The 16,920-nt window shown below is 35.4% G+C and overlaps 1 protein-coding gene across 2 annotated transcripts; it reads right to left on the bottom strand.

Annotated features, from left to right (window-relative positions):
- Positions 1-647: 647 nt before the first annotated feature.
- On the bottom strand, positions 648-1,421 carry LOC131438709 (cytochrome b-c1 complex subunit 8). Of its 2 annotated transcripts, none has more exons than XM_058608906.1 (3): positions 1,285-1,421; positions 892-1,094; positions 648-827 (listed from the first exon to the last, which is right to left on the bottom strand). In XM_058608906.1, the coding sequence occupies exons 2-3, from the start codon at positions 1,043-1,045 to the stop codon at positions 733-735; spliced, it is 249 nt and encodes an 82-aa protein (XP_058464889.1). In that variant the 5' UTR covers positions 1,046-1,094; positions 1,285-1,421; the 3' UTR covers positions 648-732. The 2 variants fall into 2 exon arrangements, with proteins under 2 accessions (XP_058464889.1, XP_058464890.1); XM_058608907.1 differs by lacking the exon at positions 1,285-1,421 and adding an exon at positions 1,175-1,198.
- Between the last annotated feature and the right edge of the window lie 15,499 nt (positions 1,422-16,920).

Raw genomic sequence — 16,920 nt, 5'->3', positions numbered from 1 at the left:
CTGGATTATTAAGCAATTCAATTATTATAAAATTTATTTCACGTGATATATTCTTTTTATTAATTGCTCTCTCTTGAGGCTGGATTATACTACCAAAATAGCAAATCAATTCAATGTTTTGAACATTCAAAAAGGCGTTCAAGCAATATATTAGCTCGCATTATTGCGATGGAGAATGATTTTTCCTCAGTGGTTAAATTTCTTCTAAGCTAGCTAAACTCCTGATTTTGTTTTTTTTTATTGTTTAATTTGCCCCAGCTTTAGCCTGAGTGTTCCTGAAATTTCAGAAAATCCAATGCTTCTTAATTGAATATCGATTAATATATATTGAATTCACTTCCTTGCGATCTTTCCTTGATATAAATGTGAAGCAGTAAATAATAGATCACATAAAGAGAACATGTAGTGCTCTGTTAATATGATATATCTTCGGTTAGTATGATAAACTTTTTCTAACTCTACACTAAATAGAGAGTGAGTTCCCCTTTATATGGTTCCCCACCGTCCCGAAATACAAAACAGTCATTTGGACACGTGGAGGTCTAATACAATTGAGCCTGAATACAATGTTCTATGGAGGGAAATTTATCAAACAAAATGAGAAGTATCCTATATTATAAACCTATACTTCACGTAGAAAAAATAGATTTGGTTTATGTATCCTATATTTATTTCAGCTAATCGATTTTTGTATAATCATGATTCAGTACAGTGCATACACATTGAAAACATTTACGAATCATTTTCATAATCAGCTGGATTCTTACGGTTTAACTGAGTGTGCAGATTTTCCACATAATTGTATACCAAATATCCCACAATAAAGGCTATAAACAAATACAAAAAACAGTTTACAAAGTAGTTCCAATTTAATTAGCAGGATTAACTTACGTGGTGTCACAATAAAAATTTGAGACCTGATCCGTCGGAGAGTATTCGGAATCGTCTTACTAAAGTAGTTTGCGAAAGCCTTCTGTTCGAAGGGTGATATTTTATGAACAACAATGCCGCGTACCTTGGCCAGTTCACCGAATCCGTGTCCCATTGTGTGGTTTAAGTTTGTAGATTTGGTTGGTTCGAAGCGATAGTGTCAACTGGAATTAGATATTAATATTCGTGAAATAAATTACATAACTCATTTTCTGCATGCAAACTAAACCATAAGGCTTATTACCAATGACATTACATTAATATGATTGAAATAATTATACAATTTCTCTCCATATTTAACTTCTATGAATTTAGAAGAGATTGACGATATATTAATATTGATAAAAATTTTACCTCGCAAGTTTTTCCTTCGGAAACGAGCAGACTGTGAGCAGCGTTGCCAGGTTGTCAGATTTTTCGCGTTTCGCCTGACACTCTTAACGACCCAGGTCTTTTGCAGATTTGAATGTTTGTAACATTCCCAGATTCTACAAATTTTCCAAAATTTTGTCAGATCTCACCAGATCTTAACGGTTTTGGCCTCAATAAGATAGATGGTGAGACCTTTTGTTTGTTTGCTCACTGGAAATGAAGCCCGATTAAAATTTCCTTGTATTAAGTGTTGGACCCAGACAAATCCAGATTAATTTTTGAGTTAGATACAGATTTTTGAAAAATTGACCTGGCATACCTGACTATCACGCTTAAAAATAGTTACTCAAAAATGAGTAAGATCTCACTCATCTACAGAAAAAGTGGAACAACTCTAGTTTACCAAAAATAGAGTAACTATCACTCAAATTTTGAGTGAAATTTTATTTCACATAGGGTAACAGAGGTATTTTGGCCCGCTTTAGGATCGATTTTATTTTGGCCCACTTTGTAAAAATATCTACCAAATGTTTTAATATCTTTGAAAAATCCTTCCGCAATAGGTAATTTAATGTGATTAGCTTCAAACTGATGCAATATGGGTCACCTAAGATCGATTGAATCCATATAGTTTGTTAGGTGGGCCAAAATATATGAAGTGGCCAAAATATCTCTGTTACCCTATACCAAATTTGCAAAAAATTGCTCCTTTTCTGAGTGTATCGTATTAAAATATTAAGTAATTGAACTCAATACTATATCAAGTGGTGGTTGCTTGGAGTAGTGTGTCAATCGCAAATTAACATACATGTCAGTTATGCTCAGGCACCAATCATACACTTATTCCTCATAAATGACATTTGAGCATATTCGGTTTCATTCTAAAGCACAACACGGAGTTTCCGGTTTTTGCAGACACAACACCGTTTGTGTTGAGCGACTCACCCTCGAAATACGCGATCTCACTAACAAAATATACAACCTGTTGCTACAAATGGTTATTACAACTTTTAGACTGATCTTGCGAATAGTAACAAAAAACGAGTTTTTGCGTTAAACTCAAATTTAGAGTAGGAGTTACTCAATATCATTGATGATAACTACTCAATTTTTGACGTTTCCATGTATCATTTGAAAATGAGTAACTAGTACTCAAACTTTGAGTAACTTTTTCTAAGCGTGATGAGTATGAACATACGCAGAGATGGCAGGTAAAAATTTCGAATATCTTCAGACAGGGTTGCAAAAGTCTGTATATCCGAAAAAAAATCTGCAGTCTATACAGTTAGAGTGCCTATAACCAGAGTGACGACATCTCATCCGTAATTTTGGCAACAATTCAAAACATTTCATTAGCTTTACATTGAATTGACAGGTCGTTTGCTCGTTTGGAACTGGGAGCTGTCATTCCAAACGAACAGCTGTCGCCACTCTGATTATAGTCACTCTACATACAGTATGATAAACGGAACTGACTTGGCGAGCAAAAAAAACAATGGTGACAATTTCTCAAAAGTCTGTAAATTTTGACGAAAGTCTGCGAAACTCGATTTTTCAAAAGTCTGCACAACAAAAAATGTCAGTTCAAATCAGAAATGCCAGACTTTATTATAAATAACCAAATAAAACAAACATTTATTATTATTCAGTTAGACATATGTCTTTATGTGTTCAGAAATCATGATGGCAATACAATCCTGTCCCAATTGCCTACGAATATGTTACTGTTTTAATTTGTAGATCATTAAGTAATAATCGTGAATTTTCAATTAACTACGCGAATAAATGACTAGCAAGAATTTAGAAACAAAAAATTTCAATATAAATCATTCAATCTGGCATCTCTGGAGCGGTTGTTTCTTTTAGTTCGACTAGAGTTCGACCAACAATTTGCGCTACACACATATATAATGTGCAGGATTTTACACCGATACAGCCAATAAAAACATCATTGCTTCAGCAGCTCTCGAAAACGACAAGATGATAAAACAACGAAAGGGGCAAGATGGGCACGTTAGTGACACAGCAAAGAAAAACAAACTACGGAAGAGTGAGAAATAATATTGGGTTCAGGCGGTTGGGTGAGCATTGGCCATGAATCCAAACATCACGCAATCTATCTTATTACTTTTGGTATATTATCAATAAATGCATATTTATGATGTTTCGTCGAATGTTTCGTCTAAATCGAGTTTATTTGAATGCAACTCTGCCTCTTTATCAAAAAAATCCGTCGTTTGCACAAAACATTAACAGTAACGGAACGATTCCACCGCTTTCTCAAAGTGTTTGTTTATATATTTTGGGGATCCTTGGTAACTTGTTCGTACACTGAAATGAAAATCTTATTTATATTCATTAGATTTGTCATATGAATCTTATGCCGAATATAATTCATAGAAATTATATAGAAACTTATAATCTTTATTTAATGTGTACGTCAAATCTAAATGGACGTTATCATAATGAAGTTATAAAAATATCCCACATAATTTATATGGAAATCCGATGAAAGTCGTGAATCGTACTGCTTGAAGCTGAAGGAATAGTTGTGTCCTCGATATTCGTCAACTGCTTCAGACCATTTTTTTCAGGAAGTTCCGCATCTCAATGTAATTTTAAATCGCTGAAAAAACAGCTCATCCAACTTCGTTCAAGGATATGCGTTAACGGACCATGAAATAAATATCCGGTACGTTTCATTACTCTATCTGTCTAGTAAGATTCATTTTTTTTATTTTCAGTCTCGGGATCTCACTTCTCTTTCGCAAATATCATGAGGTGCTCCCTTACCGAACGGAATACTAGTATTAGCTTGAATCCTCAAAGAAAAGTAGTAGTTTGCAATTATCTACTATTCGTATGACCTCCATTGAAAGTTATATATATTACTAAACTGGTCATATGGTATATATGAACCTATCTAATTAAATTCGAAGTGAATTTAGTATGCGCTTCATAAATTGTTCCAATGTATGTTGTGCGGATATCTAGTAATAGTTATAAGACGCGCCAATAAATTTGAATCAGTCTGGAAATTTCATTCGTTATATGGAAATCCTGTAAAAATAATGTTAAGAAGAGTTTTATGTTTCATAAGATTATCTCATATATTTGACATGATGTTGAACACATCTTGTAACTATTATTGGAAATGCTAATAGTGCAAAATCATTAGAATGTCATATAATGTGAAAAAGAAAATTTAGCTCAGTGTAGTAACTTAAACAGTGTTGCTCGAGAAGATTATTTTCATTATTAACAAGGGGTCACTATATTTGTGGTAACTGGCGGTAAATCGTTAACGGACAATTTTAATGCTGATTTTCCTTCGGAGTGCCTGGTCGTGTCGTCGGCGGTACCGACGACACCACCTGCCACTCGTCTATCGAAACTGTATCTCAAATTTGACTAACCCTCAGTAACGGGTAATGTCAAAATGAAATCGTTGAAAAAACTATTGAAACTGGCAACACAAGGTGATGATTTATTGATTTTGAATAAAGCGACCCTTACACGGGACAATATCAAATACAAATAATAATGCCCTTATAGGTCCCATACAAACGGATCGCTATTATTTGGTTCACCTAATGATCAATTTAACCTAGCCTGTTCTTCCATTCAGTCTTGACATATGAAAATTAACATAAATGTTCATTACTGGCAACTTTATATTATGTTACTATGGGTTTTTTTGATTACGTTATTTTCGTTTGTTTTCAAAACCAAATGAAAAATAACACTTTCAATTCCATGCCACAGCTTATCTAACCAGTCTTCGAAGATATCAAAACCATGGTTATGGCAACTGTTATTTAAAATCAATAATTCCTAGCAATACACTGAGCTAAATTTTCTTTTTCACATTATATGATATTCTAATGATTTTGCATTATTAGCATTTCCAATAATAGTTACAAGATGTGTTCAACATCATGTCAAATATATGAGATAATCTTATGAAACATAAAACTCTTCTTAACATTATTTTTACAGGATTTCCATATAACGACTGAAATTTCCAGTCTGATTCAAATTTATTGGCGCGTCTTATAACCATTACTAGATATCCGCACAACATGCATTGGAACAATTTATGAAGCGCATACTAAATTCACTTCGAATTTAATTAGATAGGTTCATATATACCATATGACCAGTTTAGTAATATATATAACTTTCAATCGACGACACGACCTGCCACTCGACTATCAAAACTGTATCGCAAATTTAACTACCCCTCAGTAACTGATAATGTCAAAACGAAATCATCTGAAAAATGTTAAAATTGGCAACACAAGTTGGTAAATTATTGATTTGGAAAAACAGTCGCCAGTAGCCTAGGTTACTAAACTTGAGGAATGTAAACAAAAACAAGAGATTCTCATCTAAAACGGAAACACTGAGTACAGCTGGCCCGCTGTCAGGTTAAATTTACTCATTCAGAGAGTTTTGAGTCATTTTTGCTAAACTTTGATTGAAGTTGTATCTTTCTTTTCATAGAACTGAAACAATTTCATCGCATTCACGGAGAGGAAGGCTAATAAATTCACATTCGTAGCTAACCGTAATCAAATTCACATTCGTAACTAGAAAATTGTATTGTGGTACTGAAAGATGAATACGCCAACAGGGCACTACTGTGTTTGGGGATAGTATATTCGGACGGATTTGGAACTCAGAACAATTGGTTTATGTGACTATCGATAAACAATGTTTTCTTGAAAGAATTTCATTTTTAGGAAAAGAACGTACAAACAGAAATAAATATAAAATATATTTGAAAACATCGTATGTCTTACTCTGACAATACCAGAATGAAAATAATAAAATCAAAGCAAAAATTGATAGAATTTATTCTCAAATTCGTTTGGTATTCCGTGGATATGTCTTACGATCTTATTTTTCATTTGCTTTTGTATGTACATCAAATATATATTGAACATTATAAATATGTTTTACAGCTGTATTTGTTTGTCGATGTTCAACATCAGGAGCATTCTCGAAGGCGGCAGAAGAATGTTAACTGCAAATAATAGAAATCTGAATGAACAAATACTATTTTGAAACATAATAACGATATGTTTACTTACAAATAACCTCCATTTTTTTCATATCTCAGAAAACACAAAAATAAAATTTAGGCACTCACCGTTCTCATAGTTTGCATTGATGATGATCCACATTATTTTGTTATTTCCGGAATTCGGTAAATAAGAGAAAAAGGCACACAATTTCAAATAGGTGGAATTATTCCACAACTATTTTAAATTGTTTGTTTATTTCTTCTGGGGCTTCTTGGTTACTATAGTTCATAGCAACTCAAACAGTGTTGCACGAATAGATAGTATTTGTTATTTTCAAGGGGTCGCTATATTTATGGTAACTGGCGGTAAATCGCTCACGAACACTTTTTATTCCGATTTTTCCTCGGAGTGTCTGGTCGTGTCGTCGTTTCAATGGAGGTCATACGAATAGTAGATAATTGCAAACTACTACTTTTCTTTGAGGATTCAAGCTAATACTAGTATTCCGTTCGGTAAGGGAGCACCTCATGATATTTGCGAAAGAGAAGTGAGATCCCGAGACTGAAAATAAAAAAAAATGAATCTTACTAGACAGATAGAGTAATGAAACGTACCGGATATTTATTTCATGGTCCGTTAACGCATATCCTTGAACGAAGTTGGATGAGCTGTTTTTTCAGCGATTTAAAATTACATTGAGATGCGGAACTTCCTGAAAAAAATGGTCTGGAGCAGTTGACGAATATCGAGGACACAACTATTCCTTCAGCTTCAAGCAGTACGATTCACGACTTTCATCGGATTTCCATATAAATTATATGGGATATTTTTATAACTTCATTATGATCACGTCCATTTAGATTTGACGTACACATTAAATAAAGATTATAAGTTTCTATATAATTTCTATGAATTATATTCGGCATATGATTCATATGACAAATCTAATGAATATAAATAAGATTTTCATTTCAGTGTAATCCATCAACTTGTGTTGCCAGTTTCAATAGTTTTTCAAGCGATTTCGTTTTGACATTACCAGTTACTGAGGGGTAGTTAAATTTGCGATACAGTTTCGATCAGAGATGCCAGATATTTTCATAGAAAATCTGTATTTTTTGTATAAAAAATCTGTATTAATCTGTATTCACTAATGAAATGAAATTCTTACAACAAAACGATGCTAAGATATGTTATTCGAATAGATGGTGGTTGTAGGATGGTAGATTCAATCAGTCATTACCGCGCTCACAAGAATATTCAACGACGAAGTTTCATTTTTTTATCCACAACAACTGAATTGTAATCCCATATGTTTATCTAGTTCGAAATTGGTGACTTTATAATTTGACATGGAATTTCAGCGCCCAATATGCAACGTCAAGTCGGTTCATACAACTCTCAGTTTGACAGTAAAGTTTCATGATGCCATTACTTCCTTGAATAAAGTACTGTCTCTAAGCGTATCATTTTCCAATAAATCAGCTTTTCTGTTAGTTTTTCATTCATTTGGCTTCTCCAATATATGTTTCCACTAAGTCATTACAAAAAAACCGAATATCAGTTCAAATTGATTTCAAGTTATAATATAAATGGATTTCACAGATTTCCATATTAATTTGTGTTTTGTCCTTTGATTGATAGACTTTTATATCGTCACTGGAATCAAATACTAAAAGATAGCTCAAACAGAAAAGTCAATTTTTTCCTCTCTTACTTTTTGTGAGATCTGTATACATCTGTATTAAATTGAGGAAATCTGTATAAAATCTGTACTCTGTATTAAATCTGTACGAGCATGTAAAAATCTGTATAATACAGATAAATCTGTATAAATGGCATCTCTGGTTTCGATAGACGAGTGGCAGGTCCTGTCGTCGGCCAAGTCATCCAGAATCTTTCTTTAAGATGAATTTTGGCAGATGGATCATTGGTCGTTTTCCGAATAAAAACCCCAGATTTAATGATTTCCCCTAGACATCTGGAGAAATAATGCAAAATCCGTAGATTTCAAGAGGTTCATCCAACACGGTGACAAGGATAGGGCGCTGCAGCAAGTGCTATCGTAGCTAACATCTGGGGCATTTGGTGGGCAATCAGAGCACTCAAAGTATGGTAAACAATCATTCGAGCATTTCAAATCGAGTAAAATCTTAATTTCCTTATCGTAGTGATGATATTCTGATCGATAATTTGCGGGGATGTGCGATAAAGGGTACTGAATAAACAAGTAGTTTGTAATATTCAATTTTTTGTTAGCCATTCTTCTTCATTGTTTTGGTTTTTGCAGAATGGTGCTGGCCTCAGTTACATGACGTCATGGCTAGAGATGCCAGATATTTTCATAGAAAATCTGTATTGCTTTGTATAAAAAATCTGTATTAATCTGTATTCACTAATAAATTAATGAAATTCTTACCACAAAATGATGCCAAATATGTTGTTCCAATATAACATGGTTGTAGGATAGTAGACTCAATCAGTCATTGCCGCGCTAACAAGAATATTCAACGACGAAATTTCATAGTTTTTTGTAATGTGGAACACATTTTTGTTTTCTATATGGTGGTGCAAACTAGAAACTCAAGAAAAATATACGTAGAAATGTGGTCAGGTTTTGAACAATTACAGCTCAGTCAATTTTGTATCAATTATTAATATTATGTCACCATTTGATTGGAAATATTTCTACGTATTGATTTGAATGTTCATAGCCATGTATTTTTAATTTTATATCATTGAAATGTTGATTAATACCTAGCAGTGTCCTATTTTGGCTGCAAAAAAATCTCCGGCATACCGGATTTCCCTGCCATAGTCGACGGTTTTGAAGGAGTAAGCGATATATCAAAGGGTAAGCAGCACTCTGATTGGTCAATCGAAGCAAAAGCAAAGCTGTTGGAAGCACGCGAATCTATAAATAGAAGCGAAATTATAGCTAACGTTTCAGTCTTATGCGTAGCTTGCTAGAGGTAGGTTGTTGCTACACAGCAAGACAAAAAGTGCCATAAACGATTTGAAGCTTTTATTGGTATGCTCTGATCTTGTGTCATGCAAGATTGGATGAAATCCCATGTTATGTCGTTTCGCCTGAGAAATTGACAACTAGGGTAACTGAGGAATTTTGGCCACTTCATATATTTTGCCCACCTAACAAACTTTATCGATTTCATCGGATTTTATCGATGTTAAATAACGCATTTTGCATCAATCTGAAGCAAATCACATTAAATTACCTATTGCGGAAGGGGTTTTTAAAGATATTACAATATTTGGTAGATATTTTTGTGAAGTGGGACAAAATAAAATCAATCCTAAAGTGGGCCAAAATACCTCTGTTACCCTACCCCAGGGTAAATTTTGAGTGCATAAGACTAATTTCTAATTTATATAAGATGAACTCGATTGATAATGAGAAATATTTTATCGCTTTAACCGAAATCGCAGAATGGTAGTAATGGTAGAGAAACGCTATAAAAATAACTGCTTGCATATAAAACATGAACACAAGCTTGGTGAAGAGAAGCTTAAATATCGATATCCGTATCGCAAGCATGTCCAAACATTTAATTGCATACATTTGGGCTATTGATGTAATTTCGTCGGCTACGAAACAAATACAAATCACGATAAATAGAGTCTATATTCTGTGTTCGCGTGTTCGGTGTTGATTCCTAATAAGGATCAATCTAAGCAGACTCTTGTGCATTTGCGGATTCAAAAGTGTGACCATTAATTGAAAGTGTCAATCATTGGAAATTTTGGTTGCCTTGTTCCACATCAACGGCTCGAACAACCCCAAGGGGCTGATCCTTGTAGTTTTATTTTTTTTATCCACAACAATTAAATTGTAATTCCATAAATCTCGGTTGATTTTGTTGTTTACTCTCTCTTTCGATTATTGTGATGTGATTAAAAAGACGGGTGGGTAATGTCAGAGACATAACTGGATGTCGTGAATTCGAAAACAACTGACATGTTCCTTAACACTTCCGAATATCAATTGTATGAATTATGCACGCATTCCACTTTTTCACATTTTTCGCAAAAACAAACAAAGCTTCATTTGATCTCGATTACTGTGAATTTCACACAGCGAAAAGTGCACAAATCTAAGCAAACTGTTCTTGATTTGCAGTAAACTGATGATATTTCCCTACGATATGCGAACAACAAATCCTAATAGTTCTTTAGAAAACTTTTAGAGCCATTAGAACGGCTGATATTGTGCAATGCTCTCCACCGTTGTTTTTTCCCAATGCTAATGACTGGCAGCTGCGACGTAATCGCTCTTGTCGAAAGCGTGCAGACGACACAAAACACATCTGCTCGCAGTGGCGATACAATCCAAACTGATTCAAGTTTTGTTGAGAGGCTTGTTTCTACCTGATTTCGTTTGTAGCTTTTTCACCAATTGGCGGTCCTAACGGCTATAAAAATAGCCGCATACAGAATTTTAATGTCGATTATTTCATTTCGGATTTGCATATTTTATTGAAAGAAACTATCAATATGCTGTAGGGATTCGTTTCCAGCATTCAGAAGAGTCAAATTGCGTAATTCTCTACGACATTAAACTCTGGAACATTTTTCGCAAAAAAAGGCTTCACTTGATCTCGATTACTGTGAATTTCACACAGCGAAAATTGCACAAATCTAAGCAAACTGTTCTTGATTTGCCGTAAACTGAGGATATTTCCCTACGATTTGCGAACAACAAATCCTAATAGTTCTTTAGAAAACTTTTAGAGCCATTAGAACGGCTGATATTGTGCAATGCTCTCCACCGTTGTTTTTTTCCCAATGCTAATGACTGGCAGCTGTGACGTAATCGCTCTTGTCGAAAGCGAAACTAGCTGTGCAGACTTCGGGAAGAGCTGCTCAGCAAATGGTAGAGATGGGCAACTCGCTCCTGAGCTGTTCCAATGAATCGAATCATAAAAGTGAGCTGACAGCTCACAGCTCTTTTTAAAAGAACCGCAGCTCACCAGCTCAGTCATTTGCTACCCAGTTCGCCGCATTGGGAAGCGAGGAAAAAGATGCGAGCTGAACGCATCTTCGAGAAGAAATGTTTGCACCAAGTTTCGTTATTTCTTCCATGCCATGCGCCCTCAAGTGGCCCCAAATATTTTTTATAATAAATTTAGAACAGTCAACTGTGAAAAGGTGTTTTACACTGACGGATCAAACATCAACGAGTCCACAGGCTTCGGCATCTTCAATCAAAACATCACCGCTTCTTACAAACTCAGTGATCCGGCTTCAGTTTACGTCGCAGAATTAGCTGCTATTCAGTACACCCTCGAGATCATTGAAACCATGCCCAAAGACCATTACTTCATTGTCACGGACAGTCTAAGTTCAATAGAAGCTCTCCGGGCAATGAAGCCAGGAAAGTATCCCCCATATTTCCTGGGGAAAATACGGGAACATTTGAGAACTTTATCTGAACGGTCTTATTTAATATCGTTAGTCTGGGTCCCTTCGCATTGTTCCATTCCGGGCAATGAAAAGGCAGACTTATTGGCTAAAGTGGGCGCATTGGAAGGTGATATTTATGAAAGACCAATCTGCTTCAATGAAGTTTTCAGTATTTCTCGTCAGAAAACTCTCGAAAGTTGGCAAACTTCATGGACGAATGACGAACTGGGGCGATGGCTACACTCCATTATCCCTAAGGTATCGACGAAACCTTGGTTCAAGGGGATGAACATGAGTCGTGATTTCATTCGCGTTATGTCACGGCTCATGTCAAATCACTATACATTCAACGCACATCTCCGGCGTATCGGGATCGTGGAGAACGGGCTCTGCACCTGTGGCGACGGTTATCAGGACATCGAGCATGTCGTGTGGTCGTGCGTAGAGTATCGTGACGCCAGGTCGAAGCTACTGGAATCCCTCAGGGCCCGAGGTAGACCGCCTGAGGTGCCGGTTCGGGATGTGTTGGCGAGTCGGGATAGTTCATATATGCTTCTCATATACCAGTACCTTAAACACATTGATATACAAGTGTAATGTGTTATTCCTCGCTCAGAAAATACAATCTCCACCTACAGGTTCGACACTAACATCCGCCCGATTCTCTCGATCCCCGTCCCTGTCCACCATCTTCATTGGAATTAACAAGATCTTTTTTTTTTGTCACTAACTTTTTCGTTCCCCTTTCCCTGTTTTTTCACCATCTCGATGGCAACTAATTAGATCTCGTTTCCAAACATTTTGTTCCCACACCCCTTTTTTACCCCGTTTCCCACAATATTTACTTCTTTTTTTTTCATTCTCTTCCGTAACATCACCATCACCGGAAGACCGCTCCAGTCAATGACCAGCATGCGGGCCACCCGCCGGGCCTTCGTAGCCTGGGGGTGTTTCCCGCGGACCCACACGGACCGAAGGATGCGGCCAACATGGATATTCGCCATTTGGAAGACCCTCACCCAATATTCAATTCACCTCGCCTGCTGAAAGCTGAATTGTCGAGAATCCGCTACCCCGATACTACATTACATAATGATACTATTCTAGTTTTAAGTTAGTCGTAATTAAGATTAGTAAATACCCTTGGCATCTTAGAGCTTAAGCAGTGTGCCTTAATATTATAATATATTATTGAATTTCTTCCATGCCAGTATCTATCCTTCTTCAACGGATTAAATGAAACATTATCATTAAGAACTCTTACCTCTCACGGCACAAGAAAAACCGGTCACAAAATTAATTATCAGTTCAAACTAAATGAGCTGATGAGCTGATACATCGAATAGATTCATTTTGGTGAGCTGATCGGTTCGGAGCTGCTCGCCAATATGAGCTGTTTCGCACATCTCTACAGACGACACAAAACATATCTACTCGCAGGGGCGATAGAATCCAAACTGATTGAATTATTGTTAAGAGATTTCCTTTTATGTGGTTTCGTTTGTAGCTTTTTCACTAATGGGCGGTCCTAACGGCTATAAAAATAGCCGCATACAGAATTTTATTGTCGATTATTTCATTTCGGATTTGCATAATTTATTGAAAGAAACTATCAATATGCTGTAGGGATACGTTTCCAGCATTCAGAAGAGTCAAATTGCGTAATTCTCTACGACATTAAACTCTGGAACATTTTTCGCAAAAAAAATTCACTTGATCTCGATTACTGTGAATTTCACACAGCGAAAAGTGCACAAATCTAAGCAAACTGTTCTTGATTTGCAGTAAACTGATGATATTTCCCTACGATTTGCAAACAACAAATCCTAATAGTTCTTTAGAAAATTTTAGAGCCATTAGAACGGCTGATATTGTGCAATGCTCTCCACCGTTGTTTTTTTCCCAATGCTAATAGCGGCCCTTACACGTGACAATATTATTGTCAATCTAAAGTATTGTCAATACAATCAATCCAATTGGCCTGATAACTTGAGTTCGAGTTTTTCAAAAAATTCAAGCGTTTGGCGCTTTAAATATTCCAAATGAATATTAAAATATAGAGAGAAGAGATTATTGCATATATTTAACAGTTTCTCTCAGTAGAAAAAGTATTGTCGGATTGATGAGCAGTTTTGATTTTTTTGACAATATTTTCGTCAATCCAATGAAGTTTCCATTACACGATCAAAAGTATTGTCAATACTCCTTGTATTGACAATAATATTGTCTCGTGTAAGGGCAGCTAATGACTGGCAGCTGTGACGTAATCGCTCTTGTCGAAAGCGTGCAGACGACACAAAACACATCTGCTCGCAGTGGCGATACAATCCAAACTGATTCAAGTTTTGTTGAGAGGCTTGTTTCTACCTGATTTCGTTTGTAGCTTTTTCACTAATGGGCGGTCCTAACGGCTATAAAAATAGTCGCATACAGAATTTTAATGTCGATTATTTCATTTCGGATTTGCATATTTTATTGAAAGAAACTATCAATATGCTGTAGGGATTCGTTTCCAGCATTCAGAAGAGTCAAATTGCGTAATTCTCTACGACATTAAACTCTGGAACATTTTTCGCAAAAAAAGGCTTCACTTGATCTCGATTACTGTGAATTTCACACAGCGAAAATTGCACAAATCTAAGCAAACTGTTCTTGATTTGCCGTAAACTGAGGATGTTTCCCTACGATTTGCGAACAACAAATCCTAATAGTTCTTTAGAAAACTTTTAGAGCCATTAGAACGGCTGATATTGTGCAATGCTCTCCACCGTTGTTTTTTTTTCCAATGCTAATGACTGGCAGCTGTGACGTAATCGCTCTTGTCGAAAGCGAAACTAGCTGTGCAGACGACACAAAACACATCTACTCGCAGGGGCGATAGAATCCAAACTGATTGAATTATTGTTAAGAGATTTCCTTTTATGTGGTTTCGTTTGTAGCTTTTTCACTAATGGGCGGTCCTAACGGCTATAAAAATAGCCGCATACAGAATTTTATTGTCGATTATTTCATTTCGGATTTGCATAATTTATTGAAAGAAACTATCAATTCGATTCGTTCGCTGGATTCGTTTCCAGCATTCAGAAGGACCAAATTGAGGAACTCACTGCGATATTCACCACTTTTCGGAACATTTTTCCCGGACGATTGTTGTACAGCAGCAGATATTTTGTTCTCTTCCTTAGAACGCGTTCTGATTGGCTGGTGTTGACATGGAGCAAATGAGACAGGTTTTTCAATAGTGTACTATTGAAATACTTCAATACTTTTGCTATACATGTTTAAATTGAAAAATTTCGATTCTATTGGTAGTTAGATTATATAAATCCTTTCACAGATCACTGAGCGATGAGCTTTAAAAATACGAGAAAGGCAAACGCGCCCTGTGAATTATCCTCTTTGATACTCGTTTATACCAAATATTTTAGAAAAGTTTAGTTTTGAATTATTTGAGACTATGTTACAAAACTGAAAATTTTATCATAAAATTGTGATCATATTTCCGATGGCATGTCGCAAGAATTATGTTGATTCATTAGATACAACAATAGATATTCACGATCAAAAACTTATCACTCTCTCAGAGGGTAAATTTTGAAAAGGCACCCCATAGTAAAGTAAGTCGTATTCACGACAAAAGATTTTCTTGGATTTCACAGTTGTTTGAAAGTCGAATGTTTCGGGCATCATTTTATGCAAAGAGTTAAGTGATAAACGTTTAAACCACTTGGTAATTAATAGAAGAGAAAGTGAACAAAGAGAAACTGCCACTTGCTCTTATGGCCTTCTGAAAAATCAACCGAGATATTTATCTAGTTTGAAATATTTGACTTCATTATTTGACATAAAATGTCAACACCCAATATGCAACGTCAAATCGGGTCATACAGCTCTCAGTTTAACGGTAAAGTGTCATGATGCCATTACTTCCTTGAATATTAGTTCAAATTGTTTTCAAATTCTAATATAAATGGACTTCACAACAGATTTCCATAACAATTTGTGATTTGTCCATTGATTGACAGACTTTTATCTCGTCACTGGAATCAAATTCTAAAAGATAGCTCAGACAGAAAAGTTTAATTTTTTCTTTTTTACTTTTTGTGAGATCTGCATCGAATTGAGGAAATCTGTATAAAATCTGTACTTTGTATTAAATCTGTATGAGCATGTAAAAATCTGTATAATACAGATAAATCTGTATAAATGGCATCTCTGGTCATGGCAAAGACTGGGTTCATCCGTAGCAGAGAAGCCATATATTTTCATAGGAAATCTGTATTACTCTCTATAAAAAATCTGTATTTATCTGTATTCAACAAAATTAAATTTCATCAATAAAGTGATGTTAAAAGATATTATTCCAACACATTACGGCTGTAGAAAGGTAGATTCAATGAGACCAAGACTTTGCTTCTCGTCACTGCTATCAAATATTAATAGATTGCTCATACGAAAAAGTTTTTATTTTGCTTCTTGGGAGATTCGTATTAAATTTAGGAAATCTGTATCAAATCTGTACTCTGTATGCGTATGTAAACATCTGTATAATACAGATAAATCTGTATAAATGGCATCTCTGATCCGTAGATCCGTACACTGATAAAAGTTTGCACGATCGATTCATATGTAACAACACTAATTTAATATGCCTTTTCATTTTAATACATTACCAAAGCGAAACGTTTTAAGATTTCATGTGCAAATTCACTAAGATGCTAGATTAGATTATTTTTCACTTAGCTTCGATGTGTTTTTCATTGGGATGTGATGTGTTTATGAGCAAAACACTTGATTCGGTCAACCGTGTTTCACTTGAAATCTATGTGGAAAACAATGTGACATTTGTTTGAAACTCATATAAAATCTAAAGGTAACGCTATATCTTATAGTGCATTTCAGATATATGTAGCATGATTTCCACGAAATATCAACAGTTTTTACACTCATATTCTGAGTTTAGAGTATATTTCCATGAATTTCATGTGCTCTACAAGTAGTGCTAGCGTGCAAATTATTTTCAGTGTAGAAAAGGCAGTAATTCGTAGATTTCCGTATAAATCCGTAGGGTTGGCATCGCTGGTCGGAAGCCGGTCTTGCCCAGAGTTGCCAGGTTATTTTTTCAAATATCTATCAAAACCTCGAAACTTAAAAATTTATCTGGATT

The sequence above is a fragment of the Malaya genurostris genome, chromosome 3 (genome assembly GCF_030247185.1).
Source record: "Malaya genurostris strain Urasoe2022 chromosome 3, Malgen_1.1, whole genome shotgun sequence".
NCBI lineage: Eukaryota > Metazoa > Arthropoda > Insecta > Diptera > Culicidae > Malaya > Malaya genurostris.
This window is presented reverse-complemented; position numbering and strand designations above follow the sequence as displayed.

Excerpts from the sequence above, each read along its gene's own strand:
- LOC131438709 (XM_058608906.1), bottom strand. The coding sequence starts at position 1,045 with ATGGGACACGGATTCGGTGAACTGGCCAAGGTACGCGGCATTGTTGTT. Across the intron at positions 828-891 it reads AATTTTTATTGTGACACCAC|CCTTTATTGTGGGATATTTG; the intron begins GTAAGTTAATCC and ends ATTTGTTTATAG.